The 17,951-nt window shown below is 38.8% G+C and overlaps 1 protein-coding gene across 9 annotated transcripts in view; it reads left to right on the forward strand.

The window, feature by feature from the left end:
• The window catches only part of RHOBTB1 (Rho related BTB domain containing 1), a 120,800-nt gene that overhangs the window by 89,441 nt on the left and 13,408 nt on the right, over window positions 1-17,951 (forward strand). For 5 of the 9 annotated variants that reach the window (XM_004369859.1, XM_023739295.1, XM_004369858.1 and 2 more), the window contains 3 exons: window positions 10,132-10,317; window positions 14,075-15,048; window positions 16,751-16,869. In XM_004369859.1, the coding sequence (XP_004369916.1) occupies window positions 10,132-10,317; window positions 14,075-15,048; window positions 16,751-16,869 (1,279 nt within the window). Of the gene's footprint in view, window positions 1-5,198; window positions 5,257-10,131; window positions 10,318-14,074; window positions 15,049-16,750; window positions 16,870-17,951 lie in introns of all 9 variants that reach the window. The other 4 variants (XM_023739303.1, XM_023739309.1, XM_023739312.1 and 1 more) reach the window with 2 other exon arrangements.

Raw genomic sequence — 17,951 nt, forward strand, 5'->3', positions numbered from 1 at the left:
TTGTTAACCAATGTCATAAAACAATATGTGTACTACTGTTTCATGAGAAACTATTTCTTCTGTCACCTGAAGTACAATTAAAAAAAAAAAAAATCATTGCCATGGAGTCGGTTCGGATTCATAGCCACCCTATAGGACAGAGTACAACTACCCCACAGGGTTTCCAAGGCTGTCATCTTTACGGAAGCAGACTGCCACATCTTTATCCCGTGGAGTGGCTGGTGCATTCAAACCACTCACTTTTTGGTTAGCAGCCGAGTGCTTAACCACTGCACCACCAAGGCTCTTCCTTTGGTCCATACTCCAGGACCTTTATGAATGACTAGCTGAATGAGTGACTCTGTCAACCAATCTCTCATACATGCCAGATCTTCTAAGGCATTTACAAGGAAATATTATTATAACAAACTACAAATTATTTTACTACATTGAATTTTATACAGCACATTTATAGTAAGAATAACAAAGATGTACTCAACTTGAAGATGATGAAGATAGAAAACATTGGTGCCTAAATTTCCTTTCATAAATTAACAAATGAAAAGATGAGGCCCGAAGGAAAAAGAGGGAAGCAAAATCAACCACACACCCCCTCCCCCACCCTCTCTCTCTCTCTCTCTCTTTGTTTTTTTCAAGTTTTTGGATTTGTACATTTTTAAATCTTTGTAATTTTCTTTTTGTGATGCTTTGTTTGGGTACGTGTCCTTAAACAGATAATTGCTTGTGTTAATACAATGCTTTTCCAACTATAGGTTGTTTCCTCTGGGTATTACCTCCAAGAATTGTGTACGACAAAAAAATTTTTAAAAAAATTAGATGTCTTTTTAATCTATTTGCGCAAAAGTGGGGAGAACTGATCAGAACAACAGTAGGCAGATTACAACTGCATTACTACTATGTGCTCACTCAGCACCAAAAATAAACAATCTATCAGAAAGGATGAACACATACAAATAATTCAAAAAAATTAAATCTGTGGTGGAAATTCTCATCTCTGCAAAGGTGATGTTCTATAAACTCCCAGCTAAAAATAAGCAGCTGCATTTTGTGGATTCTGTGCTAAAGCACACAAGCATAGGATTGCAGTGAAGCCAGATTATTGTAGGACCCAGAAAATATGCCTATGCCATGCTCTGTGCCATCCCTGACCTGCTTGCTGTTCCACAATGTCCTTTCCTGCTCTGAACTGGTATTGGAACCAGAAGACAAAACATCAGAAGAGTTGGAATTCCTCTGCCCAACCCAGCCCTGTCCCCAGGATGAAATTGTCCTTGGGAAGCAGCAGTGCCAAATTAGATAGCTACAGGACTTGATCAATGACTGGGACTCACACATGTTCCAGGACCTGGAAGGATTCTGGCTGCTGCCCAAACACTGATGGCATAGCTGGGAAAGAAGGTCCTTTGTGGTTCAGCCCCAGAAGAGCATTGATGGGCCCAGGAGGGGCCGCAAGTATACAAATAAAGAAGCCACTGAGGTGAGACTCTGTGGGTAAAGAGAATAAGAGACATACTGTTCAAAACATTAACGTCTTGGGTTCTGCCTTCTTTTTGTTTATTTTCTATTACTGCTTAATAATCACAAGTTTGACAGGTTGGGTCAAACATAGCTGTCTAATATGTTGATTTTTTATCCTGGAGGAAACATCAGTTGATGATGTTTCTATACTAGAACTTTCTGATGGACAAATGTATTCCAGTCCATGCAATTATCTTTCCAATTAGGTGGTAAGAAGGAAAAGACTATTGAGTAATTCTGCAATGTCTTCAGAGTATAACTCTATTATCCATGCATGTTTCAGCATTTCCATATCAATAAAGGACCCAAACTGATATGCCAAAAGGAAAAGATTTCCTTTTTTATTATTATTATTGTACTTCAGATGAAGGTTTACAGAACAAACTAACTTCTCATTAAAGAGTTAGTACACATATTGTTTTGCGACATTGGTTACCAACCCCACAACATGTCAACACTCTCCTTTTTAGACCCTGGGTTCCATATTACCGGCTTTCCTGTCCCCTCCTGCCTTTTAGTCCTTGCCCCTGGGCTGGTGTGCCCCTCAAAAGGAAAAGATTTCTTGATGAAAATTTTCTGCCATTCTTGTTAGCTGCATCAAACAAGATATAGCAGTGATTTTTGAATTCACAATCATATTTGTCTGACAATAATTGGTACTTTATAGAATACTTTCACAGGTCGTTTTTTGTTTTATTTTGTTTTTTATTGAATCGTCACAATAATATTGTCCTATAACCCATTACTGTTAAGCTGATTCCGACGCATAGCAACCCCATGCGACAGAGTAGAACTGCCCCACAGGGTTTCCAAGGCTGTAATCTTTACAGAAGCAGACTGCCACATCTTTCTCCCGCAGAATGGCTGGTGGGTTTAAACCACAGACCTTTTTGACCTTTCAGTTACAGCCAAGCGCTTTAACCACTGCACCACCAGGGCTCCTTAATAATCTTGTCAGTAACCTTTGATATTGTCCACTCACTAGATTTCCAAAATGATTTCCCCCAAAGTCCTCCACTCCCAGCCTGGAGAGTATAGTGAGGAGGACAGAGTACTGAGTGGCAGAAAGATAAAGCAAATCCGCAAATTCTCTTTTAAACTTGTTACCTTGGAGATCTTTTTCTTTTAGTGACTATTTGGGTTGGTTTTTGGTTTGTTTTTAAAGAAGAAGATGGTCTATGAAATAGAGTGGGCCTCCTTAAGGCTTAATTCTGTTATAATTTACCCAAAATAAATCCTGACAGTAAGCCACCCATTTCTTTACATTTCCTTTGTTTCTGGAGATTTTTGGAAGACATCATTAATCCATTGTTATTCTGGTGTTATGAAAGTATCCAACTAGATGGGTTAAATGTTTTTTTTGTTTTTTTTTTTTTTTTTTAGGTTTGGATAATTCTTTTTTATTGTACTTCAGGTGAAGGTTTACAGAACAAATATAAATGGATTTTTTAGATAAGTAAATGTCTATATATTTTTTAATGTTAACTGGTTAACCTCTGCTATGTAACAGAGATACGGTATGGCATATTGCAGTCTTTCAGTAAAAATAGTCTGAAGAAATATAATGGCTCCCATTCTCCTTTCACTCTTTTTAAAACTACAGCTTATCCCCTAACTAACTACCTTCTGCATAAATTCATTTCTTTTAGGCTTTAAAATATATCTGCAGCTTTTACTCTCCAATATTTATAAGGCCTTTTCATTCGATAAATGTTAATTGAGGGCATTTTTTTGTTACAAACACTGCTCTGCACAATGGGAGAGGAACAAATATGAATAGGAAATCCCTGCCCTTAGAAACTCACAGAATAGGGGGGAAGATGGCAACATAAATAATTGCAATTCTGTTATAAATGCTAAACAAAGGTGTCAGCACCAGAAACAGGGAAGAAAGAGCTGTTCAGGCCAAAAACCTTAGCGTTATTCTTGACTCCTCTCCATCATGGCCTGCATCTGGTCCATCAGCAAACCCTCATTGGCTCTACTTTTAATATATACAGAACAAGGCCACTTCACAACATCTGAGCTGCTTCCAGGCAGAGAAGTCATGGTCATCTCTCCCTGGACCGTTACCTCTTAACAAGTCCACTGCTTCTTTTAGCAATGGGGTGATGCTGTTAAAACATAATTTATATCATGTCATTCTTCTGCTCAAAAACCCCTAATAGTCTCCCAGTTGACTCAAAGCCAGAGCCAGGCACCCAGGAAGGCTTCCGTGATCTAGCCCAGCCTCTTTGAGCTCAGCGCCTGCTGATTTCTCTCTCACCCACTCCACTCCAGCAGCATGGCGTCTTCCCTCACGGAAGCATCCCAGGCATGCTCCTGCCTCAGGGCCTTTGCACTATTTCCTCTTCCACAATGTTCTTCCCCCAGATATCAGCTTCCTCACCTTCTTCAAAACTTTACTAGAATGTCACCTTCTCCATGTGGCCCTCCCTAGTTGTTGCTGTTAGGTTGTTAGCAACTCATAGTGACCCTATAGGACAGAGTAGAACTGCCCCACAGAGTTTCCAAGGAGCACCTGGTGGATTTGAACTGCCAACCTTTTGGTTAGCAGCCAAGCTGTTCACTACACCACCAGGGCTCCATTTTCATTAGAAGCATCTGCTCCCCAGTGCTTCATGTCCCCCTTCTCTGCTTTATTTTCTGTTCAGCACTTATCGTTACCTAAAAATACTATGTATTTTACTTACTTTTCTTGTTTATTGTCTCTCTCCTCCACTGGAATGTAAGCATGATGAGAACAGCAGTGTGCGTGTGTCTTTTGCTAATTGCTGTATCCCCAATATCTAGAAGAGTTCGTGGTACAGAGGAGGTTATCAGTTACTCTTTGTGGAAACATTGATTGGTATTGGATAAGTGACTTGACAAGTCCTTGTATCTTTACCAATTCAGAGAGGATTGCTAAGAGGCCTGGGTAAACTCCCTTTCTTACCATGGTAAAATGATGTTGCTGGTTCACGCAGCCTGGTCTCAGAAGAGTCAGGGAGGTTAATCCCAGAGCCCTCCTAGCTGGTATTCTGGCTAACACAGAGCCTTTCTTGTGTCTACAGCTCGTCTTGCCCTCAGGAGAACACACTAACAGTGTAGGAAGGAAGTTCCTCAGTCATTTAGCTTCAGGGAAAGCTAAAGAGAAATAAGAATGAGAGTGGAGTTGTGAGGGAATTTATTACCACAATTTCACCTTCTCCTGTTAAGCAAGCCTTCTTTATGTCATCCATTGACCAGAAGTTAAATGAGATTGCTTAAGCAATTTCTTTTCACAAATTACTGTGCTTCCGCCAGTTTCATTCCACTTTTTCAGATGATTGCAAGGATATATTAAGGGTACGTAGATTGCCAACTTTAGAAAATGGGTTATCAAATGAAAAATAGCTTGTTACTATTGGATGATAATCCTACTGTCTTCAATTTAGGGCCATGGCTCCCTGTGATATTTCTACTATGATGGTAGAGCCAACCATTTTTAAAACTTGAGTATTACCCATCTCACGGTTTGGTGGCATTGGTGGGATGTCGTTGCTGCTTTCCTGCACTTAGGAATATCTATTGCTTTCACCTCATTTTTGGTGGGAGGGGGAAGACTGGTTTAAAATGTTTCTTCCTACTAAACATGCAGCTATGGGCTTGGAAGAAATAGTTGTGCATGCTAATCACTCCCAAATCTGGATATATTTCAGGGTGTTTTGACAGTTTCCCCCACATAACATCTGTACTTAAGAAGCCTCACTGCTATTGGTAAAGTATTGACTTGATTTCTCCGCTCACATCCAGGGCCTGCATGGTACTACCCTGCTGTCCTCAGATCCCCTGCCAGGCGCTCCCCTGCAGGCCTCTCCATCTTCCATGAGTATGAACTTACACAGCCATTCATCTCCAGGTGGTTATGTTCACCATTACTGACAACTCACTCCACATCTCATACACACTGGGCTGCTCCCCTACTAAAATTTTCCAAAGTCACGTGTTACATATCCCTTTTTCTCTGCCATGCTCCCAGCTGTTTTGTGCTGTTTTGATCTGTCTGTTTGCATAGCACTGTTAGACTATGTGCATGAAAGATGTGTTAACATGAATGGTTTTGAAAATGTTTTCTGTAAAGAGTCTTCTTTGGTTATCAAGGAGGAGAAGAAAGCTTGAAGTCCCAAAGGCCAGGAGTCATTTCCAGAGGGGACTTGTGCATGTTGACAAATAAAAGAAACCCATTTAAAAAAGACCATGATTGGTACCAACATAAATATTGTGAGAATCTCTACTGAAAAAATGAAATAATTAAAATAAGAGGCAGTGGTGACATATAGAGAGGTAGGATCCTACTAAAGAACGAAAGGCTTAAAAGTACAAATGTACGTTAAAAGATTAAAAGGAGATACTTCCCAGCAGAACTCAGGAAAATATTATTCTTAACTCCCTCTGGGTCACCAAGTGTTACTCCAGCAAGAGACCCAACAAGAATTGGGGACACTGGAAAAGGGCATTTGGCTGTCCCACTCACAGCTGTCTGGAGGGATGGGTGGAATCCTTTCCATCGCCCATAAAATTGTACTTATCTTAGGCTCTTAGATAAAGGATACTTTAGGGATAGTCTTTCACTTAACAGATGAGAAAACCCTGGGCCCACAGTCCCTTAGTTGGACAATGATGGCAAAGTAGAAGAGACTAGGAAAGGGAAGACCGACTAAGAAGATTGAGAGAACTTCTGTGATAAGGAAGAGCTTAGAAAATTCATTCCAAACAATTAACTTTTGATACCGATTACCTACCCTCTTTCAACCACTTCTTCTAAGGATAAATTTGATATTTCAGATTGGAGAAACAGTTTAGCTTCTGGTTTTTCCTCTGATCTTTTCTTACCACGTTTGCTATGTTTGACTGTAAGTTATAAAGACAGCCTTTGGGAATGTGTGTGGCATTTGTTGTTCAAAGTCTGGCTCAGGCCAAGATATGTGGGTTAGATGCACTTTTTCAGATTTTTTTTCTTTTATCCTCCAACAAAGATTTTGGTCCCAATTTTGCATGCGCTCCTTATATTATCCAAATACCTTTGCCAGTCTTTGACCTGCTGTCTTTGACCAGTGTTGTTCTTGAAACATAACTGAAAGAGATGCTATTTTTTGTTTGTTTAATATCTGAAGAAAAGCTAATACAGCTGAGGTTGGATTTACCAGCTCAAGCATTTTTAGATGACTTGGTCTCTCTTTGATCCCCTCCACCTACGATGAAATTGGAGATTCCTAATTGTTTCCAACACAGCCATTTACTTTGAATTCTTCTTCACTTAGCTAACCAAACATTATTTCATGAACATTATTTGCTGTGAAATTTTTATATTGATTTTTTCAAGTTAGGAATAAGAAATCATATTTTTCCCTAATATATATATATATATATATGCATTCCAAACTTCTTTCTACTTCTGAATATTTCAGTTCTGGAATTTAGAATTTTATCAACTCTGTGCTTTGCCTCTGCATTCTCAAATTCTTGTGCTTTCTACTCCAAATAGCTATAGGACTCGATTTAAATCCCATCAGATTCTTTTTACAGCTGAAATAGGACCCCTGAGGTCATTTCTAGGCTAATCTTGCTGCTTAATATGTGAGAGTGTCCTCACCACACTCCCTCTCCCAATTATTTTTAACCTCACTCTTCGAAGTAAAAAACTCGACAGAGCCATAGAAGTAGAAATACTAGAACTTGCCTTTTTCTGTTTATCATTCATTGGAATGGCATTTTTAAACACAAGCTAATGTCAGACATTGAACAGTCTCCACACAGGAATGCATGTTTTGATTAAAAGTGATTTAATGTGTCTAGTTTCTTAGAATTCTGCCTACAGCTGGAGATATTCTTAGCTGCAGATCCTGTGCCTTCTTTGACTGCATAGAAAAACTGGCTCAAAATCTAGATGGAATAAATGGCATTCTCAGAATAGCTACTTGATTATATAGGTGTTTATACCACAGACAATATTATGTGTTAAGAACTAGGAATTACAAAAGAATATTGAAATAAGGAGGGGTGTATCTTTCTATAGTTCTGTTGCTAGATCCATTGATTCTCAGCATTTTTGTGAAAATCAGGTTTAGGGCACCATATTCATATGTTGGGACTAAAGAATAAGAATATATGTAATTTGTTTTCTTAACTTACATTTGTAATTAGATCAACAGGGGCTAAACCAAAGCCATTTAAGCAAGTTGGTAGTCATAATACGATCTTTTTTTTTATCTGCTTCCACTGTGAAATAATGGGGGAAATTCTTACAGCACCTCCATACAAATTTAAAAAAAAACAAAAAACTTTTTTCCAACGATCCAAATAGAAATTTTGACTCAATAAGTTATTTTAGCTTTGGACAATGGTAGTATTGCTCTGAGTGCAGCCTCTTTAACTAGTATCCTTTTGAGGCCAAATATTTGCAGAGCATTTTTCTAGCTTTCCAACAGTATTTCAGGCATTTAGTTATTGATGCAACATAGTTAGAAGTTAGGCCCTCTGGAACTGTATTATGTGCTGCCATCGGCACAAGATTCCATTTTTCCAGCCCCCAAGGTCCTGTCTGTACTTGTTTACAGGTCATCTGGATAGTAACTAGTATGTGTTCAATGGCTTGAGTGTTATCATGGTAACCTTGGCAACCGAGCTAGCTCTGATTTCAAAAGCTCACATGCTGTATCACAAAATTAGATAACAGAATTGACATTTAGGCTACATGTCTGTCATATAAATTAAGCTCTGAGAATGATTTCCTTTATAGCCATGTGCTTTACTATGGAAATAGAAGGCACCAATTAGAGTAATTTTGTACAGATACACACTATTCCACATTTAGATGTTGGGTACATTTCCTCAATTATTTCTCTATGATATTGAACCTCAGATATTGTCATAACTATTCTCACTATACCTAAATTCATGGTGGCTTTATTTTATGATCAGGACAAAGCTTCATCAGATACCCAATATAAATAGGATTATGAATAATAGAAAACTCAGCCCCTAAGAAAATGTAAAATTCAAAGCATTCTTGGCTTTAGTGGATGCAGTTATTTATGCTGATAGGGAGTAAAACTGAGCACAGACTATTCCACTAACTAAATCAGAATCCCAAAGACAAGACATGTTTCTCTTTCATTTATGTATTTATGCATATTTTTACACATATTCTTCCAATGTCCAAGAATTTTCAATAGTATCTTTATTTCAAGGAGATACTAAACATACAGTGTGATATATTCATCTACTTTGAGTCCTAGAACCTATTTTTGTAATTTGAAAATATTTTAATCTTGGGATTTTTTTTCTTCTATTTGCTGTAGTCTGGTGCAGTTTTTCTTAGATATAAATTTACAGGCTCAACTTGTGAATTACATTTAATATAAGCACCCTGCAGTTTTCTGCATTGCAAATGATTATTTTTGGAGATTTTATGGTTGCCTAGATATATTTGTTTGTCTTCATTGCTATATAGGGGGAATCGCTCATTAATGATTTAAAAAGAAGGTGTTTTGATTCATCGCCTTGATTCTTCTCATTACATAAACAATAAAGGCAATAAATTAACATCTAATAAAATTGTAAGAGTTTATTTCTGAATTTAGCTGCAAGATAGTCTGCAGTCCTTGGGCATAATTTTCCTATTCTTTATATTCCTCTGCCTCAATGTTTTGAAACGCATCATTTAACATATTTCAACTTAGAATTATGGTTTATACATTGTATTAAAGATACTGTTAGCAGCTTTCTGTCAAACACCATAATTAAGCAACTGTTTTATAATACAGTTCTTTGGCTTCTAGAATGGTAAGTTTTTATGTAAAAATTGAAGATCATTATGTCAAAATTGACTATAAAGAAATTCTTTTCCCCATATACCTGCTAGGTGTCGTATATAACATTTGAGAAATCTGCTTCCAACATTTTGTCATTTTATGAGCTATCCATCTAACGCTTGCTTAGTTGTACGTTAAATACTGCCTTCTTGCCTTATACCTAGTAAAGAGTCAGAATTCCTGCAAATTCAGGATATTTCTTTTCGGAAACAGATAAGTGGTTTTGCTCTCTACATGTGTGCAGAGGCGGGAAGAAGGGCAGAAATCCTTCTGTGTATTTGCTGACCCTGTACGGCAAATACTTCCATTACATTTTCAGTAATGTTTAAACTGTTTGCTTTATTTATCTCATTGGGTTGAGTCATCATCACTTTTCTGTTTAAACTGGTAAAAGGTGGTTTTTATTATTTTCTTTTTTCTTGAAACTATTTCTTGTGATAAACAGAAATAGTTCAGCATGTTGTGGTTCCAGGACTGAGTCAAGTTTGGGTAATCATCTGTACTGTAAAATAACTTCATCTGAAACTTTTCAATGCATATGCATTCTGCAGTGCAATATGGAAATGAACTACTAGGCTGTGTTAGTGCTGGAATGTGGGGGCTTTCAAGCTGTTTGCATGACTCCAAGATGTATTTTAATATCTGGTCTTTTATTTTTTTTTTTTTCTTTTTAATTGTGACATGTTGTGGTATTAGATAGGGGCAGGAGGGGGGTACAATGGTTTAAAAAAAAAAAAAGTTAACAAGTAATACAGCTTCTTTTGTGATTTCCTTTTAGGTCCGATGTTGCGGTTCTCTGTTTTTCGATCGCTAATCCCAATTCCCTAAATCATGTGAAAACCATGTGGTATCAAGAAATCAAGCACTTTTGCCCTCGCACACCTGTTATTCTAGTTGGCTGCCAGCTAGATCTCCGCTATGCTGATCTTGAAGCTGTTAATCGAGCCAGACGCCCTTTAGCAAGGTAAGCCAAAGTACTCGGTGTCAACTGTGCCGGCCAAATTAAAATGTAGAGGTAGCAGATGTCTCTGTAGCCTACCATTCTGTTCTTCAGTGGATCTGGGACCCCATCAATCAGCCATAAGCTTTAAGTTATTTTGTTGATTATGAGATGGTATGTCCAGAATACTTCTCTCATCTCAACTCTTAACATGGAAACCCATTTTTGAAATATGATTGGCCAGTGCTTGAAATGAATTTTCTAATTATGAAAGGATGTGTATGAAGTGCTTTGAAATTTGTAAAGTATTAGACAAAATGCTAACTACTTATAATAAGGTCGTTCTGGAAATGATGACTTTTATAATAAAGTTAACGAACTCTCAGAGTGACCAGCCACAATCATTAGCCCCAGGATAATCAGGTTTATATGAAATACATATCCAAGTGTTCTTAATCTTCCTCATTTTCCTTAATCCATCCCAAGATGGCCGTGTCCAGTTTTTAAAAATCATTTGGACCTATATTTGCAAAAACACAATACTGTTGTGTAAATGTCTCTGGGGGATATATTTTTACAGTGTCACACACTTAAAATACAACTTGAAGGAGGATTTATATCACTATATATACAATGAAGATACCAATTTTGGGAGAAAATAAGAGTTTTGAATAAAACAGTGTTCTCAGGGTCATGTTTCATGGGACATCCCAGTTAATTGGGCTAATATCATGTTTAGTGCTTCTGTTCTACGTCCTACCTCCTAGACCCCTAGCCTGGGGTCTTAAAAGCTTGCAAGTGTCATCCAAGGCACGAAAATTGGTCTCTATTCACCTGAAGCAACAGAGGAAAGAGGAGAGTCAGGAACAAGAAGACAATATGGAATATGTGGCTAATTGCTTCCATGAACAACTGCCTCCTTTGCTATGAGACCAGAAGAACTGGATGGTGCCCGGCTACCAATACTAAACATTTTGATCAAAGATTCTATAGAAGAATCTTGATCAAAAGGGGGAAAATGCAGAACAGAATTTCAAATTCTCATGGACTCCAGACTTTCTGGAGCCACAGAAGCTGGATGAACCCCTGAAACTATTGTCCTAAGATAATCTTTAAATCTTAAGCCAAAAATATCCCCTGACATCTTCTTAAAGCCAAACCATATTTTAGTTTAACTAGTTAAAAATATCTGCCTTGAGCATTATGTGCTTTTAAGAACTATCTACATGGGATCAAATTGACAACAGCAACTTGAAAGATTAGATAGGAACCTTAAGGGGCAGTGAGTTTATATTAATGCGGGAGGAACAACTCAGAAAAGGAGGGTGAGAATGGTTGCACAACTTGAGGAAAGTAATCAATGTCACTAAATTGTACATGTAGACATGATTGAACTGATGTATGTTTTGCTGTGTATATTCTCAAAAAAAAAGTTCTCTCAAATTCCCGGTATAAAAGAATTTTATATTTTTTGTGTTTAACTGCATTTTTAACTGGAGAATGTAGCGTTTCAAGAAACGTTAATGTTATTATCTTCCTTCAATGTTTGCCTCATAGGCTTACTACAAAATTTTATATTGACACAACTTCTTGAGCTCTCACAACAAAAGCAAATGGTACTTTTTTAAGGCAATTTCTGATTTTCTAGGTATGTTTGGGATAAAATTCTGAAACTTTCATGTTCAGTTTTCACAATCCTTCTATTCTTAAATGCATGGACTAGTAATTGAGTATTAGGAGCCACAGAGAGGGAAGGAGGATTCATGGTGAATGAGAGACTGGCCCTGCCCTGAGGAACTTTCTGTACAAAAGAATAGGTTAGTATACTAACCGAGTGTCACAGGGCCGGATCACCCAATAAGCAAAGTACACACAGGCTTACTTACTAATCTGTAATGCACAGTTTCACCTGTTTTTTACTGCATGCTGTGGTAGAAACCCATGTGAAATTACGTACTACAGATTAGTAAGTAAACACAGTTGAGCAGTACGTACCTTGCTTTCTGGTTAATCTGCCCCTGGTTACAACCACTGACAGGTGGAGGTCTGGAGGAGAGTTATGGCAACAGAGGGGACAGTCCCTTCCATAGAGCAGTTCTGAGAAGATTTCATGAAGGCGGTTATTTGAGCAAAGCCTGAAAGGGTTCCATCTGTTAGTAATTCTCAAGAAGGCCTGAGAAACAAGGAACACAAAATGTCCTCAGGAGCAAACCCTGAAGTTAAATCTTCTTCCCTGCACTTCCCTCTGCCTTTGCCAACACCCTACAATTTTTCCTCTTTTCCATCCAGTCCTTCAAATTCTATCCAGTATGCTCTTATTTCTCCTAAGACCAGTGCCTGTCACCCATATTATCTTTGGTATTGAGGACCACATGTTTATTTAGGAAGATCAGTTCCTAAAAGTATTTCTCAGAATCAAGTATGTGTGTTTAAAGAGAGTAACAACGAACCACACCTTGCCCACGTTCTGAAATCCATCTGTTTCTTTACCATGGTTGTGCCATAACCACAGCCCTGTACTGCTCGTGTTGCTTCCAAAGATTTCACCTCACTGGATTTGATTTGATTGTAGATGGGTCTTGTCTGCCAGCCTAAAGGATGTGGACTTTATTCCATGGGCTTTGTAGAACCGGGAATTTTTAAAAGAATTGCAGCTAGGCCATATTTGTGTTATATAAAGATTTTTCTGGCAACAATGTAGACTGTTGACTAAAATGTGAGAGTCTGAAGAGAAACCAGTTAAGAGGCTAATGCAGTAGACCAAACGGAAGATGCCGAGGGCCTGACTGAAGACAGTGGAGGAAAAGGAGAACCATATGAAAGAGGATTCATAAATCCAGTTGTTGTTAGGTGCCATCAAGTCAATTTCAATTCATTTCAACCCAGCGTGACAGGGTAGAACTGCCCCCATAGGGTTCTCTAGGCTGTAATCTTCATAGGAACAGATTGCCAGGTCTTTTCTCCGTCAGAGTCACTGGGTAGGTTCAAACCACTAACCTTTTGGTTAGCAGCTGAACACTTAACCACTGTGCCACCAAGGCTCCTTCATAAATCCAGTGGCTAGAACTTAATGAGCTGTTGAATATGCAGCATTTAACCAGGAGTGGGACATTCTGGACTCTAATTGTTGAATGAAGGTCTCTCCCCATCTTGCAAAAGTGATCTTAGGTGACCCCTTTAAACTTTCTGCCTCAATTTCCTCAAGAATGTAGAATGAAAATAATACCTCATAGGGTTATTGTAAGGCTTAAATGAGAAAATGTATGTGGATTCATTTTAAAAGTTATGAAGCATAATTTTAGCACAAGGTGATGGTGATGATGATCAAGATGATGCTGGTGGTAATAGTGATGATAACAGCTAACATTTATCCAACACTGGACCAGCTACTATGCTGAGTACTTTTCTCAAATTATTCCATTTAAACCTCTCAATAGTTCTTTAAGATGTAAGTATGCTTATATTGTTATTCCTATTTTAAAGATGAGAAAACTGAGGCTTAAAGAGTTTAAGTAACTTGACCCAGATCAAACAGCTAGTGAATGGATGATACTTCAGTTACTGTGGTTACTACTGAAAGCATTTTTTTTTTTTTTTTCCCTGCAGTCATAACTTCTTCTTTTGGAAAGACTTGCGGTTGGTAGTACATTTTTCAAGGTCCTTATTAAAAACCCGAATAGGATTTTAAATGTATACTCCAATTAGGTGCTTAGGTAAGCCCTGGTTGCTTTTTTTCACCTAAAATAAGGCTAATTATAATCTTTAAACTATTATATTTCAGGCCCATAAAAAAAGAGGATATTTTGCCCCCAGAAAAAGGTCGAGAGGTTGCAAAGGAACTGGGCATACCATACTATGAAACGAGTGTGTTTGACCAGTTTGGAATCAAGGATGTATTTGACAATGCTATCCGAGCAGCCCTGATTTCCCGCCGTCACTTGCAGTTCTGGAAATCCCACTTAAAGAAAGTTCAGAAACCTTTACTTCAGGCACCATTCCTACCTCCAAAAGCCCCTCCACCTGTCATCAAAATTCCTGAGTGTCCCACCACCTGGACGAATGAAGCTGCCTGTTTACTGAACAATCCTCTGTGTGCAGATGTACTGTTCATCCTTCAAGACGAGGAGCACATCTTTGCACACCGAATTTACCTCGCTACCTCCTCTTCCAAATTCTATGATCTTTTTTTGATGGAATGTGAAGACTCCCCAAACTGGGGTGAAGGAGCTTGTGAGAAAGAGAAGCAGGGCAGGGATTTCCAGCGGCGGACATTGAGTCTTGACCCGGATGAGGAAAGGGAGGAGGGCACCCTGAGGCCACCTCCGGCCGATCAGTGTACGTCCTCCAGCAAGGGCCTGCTGGAGCCTCTGGGGCTGGAAGCCGAGGTCTCGGTTCCGGAGATGCAGGCTTTGTCCGGATGGAGTAAGGGGTTTGTTGGCATGCACAAGGAAATGCAAGTCAACCCCATTTCAAAGCGGGTGGGCCCTGTGACTGTGGTCAGGATGGACTCTTCAGTGCAGCCAGGCCCTTTCCGAACCCTGCTCCAGTTTCTTTATACGGGGCAGCTGGATGAAAAGGAAAAGGATTTAGTGGGCCTGGCTCAAATTGCGGAGGTCCTGGAGATGTTTGACTTGAGGATGATGGTGGAAAACATCATGAACAAAGAAGCCTTCATGAACCAGGAGATTACAAAAGCATTTCACGTCAGGAAAGCCAATCGGATAAAAGAGTGTCTCAGCAAGGGGACATTCTCAGGTGAGAGGGCCCCGTGACAGAGTTTTCGAAACTTTCAAGTGTATTTTATCATGTATTAGCCAAACATAATGGAGGAAAAAGAATAACATAGCTAATGTTTAATGTATGTACCTTACATGTATTAACTTATTTAATTCTCATCATCAGACATAAGAGTTAAATATTATTATCTCTAGTTTTCAAATGGGGAAACTGAGGGACAGAGAGGTTAGGTAACTTGCCCATGGTTACACGGGTAGTAAGTGGTAGAACCAGGATTTGAATCCAAGCTTTTGTGACTGCAGAAACTGGTTCCTAAACCACCATGGCATCTGGCTGCCTCTCAGGATAGGTCAGGTTACTCTTAAGCCTATCTTCAGTCTGCTTGATGCTTAAAATTCACCTTCAGGATGCCTTCCCTGACCAACTCCATTCTCCATTGACCTTTCAGTACTTACCCATATCAAAAATCAATGACCTCTGGTCCTGAGGCCACTGAAGTCCTTGTAGCAATAATGACAGCCCTCTGCATTCCCGTCCAGGGTGCTTCATCTGTTTCCAGACTTTGTCTTTTTCTGTTGTCACACTTCTTTGCCGTGCTCTTCCATGTTTTTCTTGTCCCTTCTTTGTTTGTTGTTAACTGTGCCATATGCTGCTCACAGTGCCCCTACATAATTGCCAAAGCACACTGGTGGCGTGTATCCAGTATGAGTTACTGACTAATGCTGGTACTATTTTATACACATGGCCCTGTTCATTTTTGTTTGAAATTACCATCTGATTTTGTGTGTGTGTGTGTGTGTGCGTGCATGTGTGTTAATGTATTTCACTGTAAAAATTTAACTTCTGACTTCTATTATATAGATACCCCTGTTTTTGTCTTTTATCTTTCATAACGCCTGCCACGGTACTGTATATTTAGTAGGTGCTTACTGAGTCTGTTAATTAATTTTAAAGCTTGCAAGTATATCATTTACTCCAAACACTGACCATCAGGGTGTAGTCAGTCTTGAAAGTTAATGAAAACAAAATGTTACATACCTACAGTAAATTAAGCAATGAACCTTAAGTAAAGTTGATTAAATCACTCTCCTTATTGCAGAAACATAATGACCAAATACAGTGTGTGAGCCTCAACTGGATTCTGTTAAAAAAAAAAAAAGGTATAAAATACAGTTTAGAGATAATTGTTGAAATCTGAATATGAACTAGATAGTGAATGCTTTAGTGAATTATTGTTTACTTTCTTAGGTCTAATAATAGTATGATTATTTATGGAAATGTTCATATTTTTAGAAAATTCATGCTATTTAGGAGGGAAGTGCCATACTAGCTTTAAAAAAATATACACACACACATATATAAATATATATATATAAATACAAATATAACCGAAGGAAACATGGAAAAAGGTTAATAATCATTGAATCTAGGCAGTGGGCAGATAAGTTCTCATTGTAATATTTGTTCCACAATCCCGCGTGTTTGAAATTTTTCATAGTAAGAAGGAGGGAAAAATTATTCCACTTCTTTCTGTTACTTTGTGGTTTGGAGAATTTGTGTTGTGACTTTATGTGTGATTTTAAATGCTTGCTCATTAATTCTTGGAGAACAGTGGGAGAATTGGGTATGCTGAAAATAGGGGTTGAATATGGGTGGAGCAGAAGCCTGGTTTACCTCCTTGAGGCTGATTTATGGATGTGTTTCCTCAATCCTTTGGCAGAGGTGACATTTAAATTGGATGATGGAGCCATCAGTGCCCACAAGCCGCTGCTGATCTGCAGCTGCGAGTGGATGGCCGCCATGTTTGGAGGGTCGTTCGTGGAAAGCGCCAATAGCGAGGTATGTGCCTTTCTAAAACCTAAGTGGTATCTTTATGTGCCCTGTGTGTGTGCTTATATAAACTGTTTAATTGTTCAGATGACTTTAATTTTTTTAACTGCTTTCATGAAATGGTTCTCAAGGCAGTACTTGAATATTAGGTCACCCTTTTCTTAATTCTACAGTTAGGAGAAGCTATTATTTATTGGTCACTTATTATATGTAAGTACCTAAGAGCATTGCATGCCTAATATCCTTCCATCCTTGCAGCTCTCCTGTCCCATGAAGACATGGTCATCTATACTTTTTAACAAACGTTACAATGCAAGATACTATCAAAATCAAGTACAGGGAGGGCAGAGCCTGTCCTCAGGAGTTCAGGAAAATGAATTCTTCAGGCACTTACTCCTGGACTCAGCTCTGTCCCTCACCAGATGGGAGCTCTTAAAAAGCCACATACTTGTGCCTCAGTCTCCTCATCTGTATAATGAGGTATGCCCTAACTTACCTCACACCCTGAGGCTGTTAATACTCCCCCCCTACCCCAGGCTCTGCCCTGGCTTGCCTTGTCTGCTTGTGTTGAGGGGATCCTAGGACTGAGGGTATAGTAACTGTAAGAAAATAGTTATGGAGCAAATGACTGCTCCTCTGAAGTATTGAGATCTAGTAGAAACAGCTGAATCTCCTGTCAGATGCTGGCCCCATCACCAAATGAAGGATATTTTTAGCAGAGCAGAGCCAGCATTGTCTTGGACACCCTGCATCCTCATTTTTTACAAGTTCTACTGGAAAGAGAGAAAAAAAATTCCATCCAAGCACCTCTACCTGTAGTCTTAGAGTGAGCAAGCATTTTTGTTGGGTTTTGTGAGCATTTATGAACTATCTTTAAAAAAAAAAAAAAATGGGGACACCCCATCAAGTTTATTGTCCTGAGAGACTTGTTTTGATTATCTCAGCATCTCTCCAAACTTTTAAATACAGAAAACAGTAACTTTTCAAAAGGGGCGCTTGCATCAGAAATCTGAGCACTCACATTGTGACCCAGGAGCCTGCATTTGCATTCCCAAGTAGGGAAACATAATCCTAGAATCACAAGCCTAGGA

The sequence above is a fragment of the Trichechus manatus genome, unplaced genomic scaffold (assembly GCF_000243295.1).
Source record: "Trichechus manatus latirostris isolate Lorelei unplaced genomic scaffold, TriManLat1.0 scaffold00007, whole genome shotgun sequence".
Lineage (NCBI taxonomy): Eukaryota > Metazoa > Chordata > Mammalia > Sirenia > Trichechidae > Trichechus > Trichechus manatus.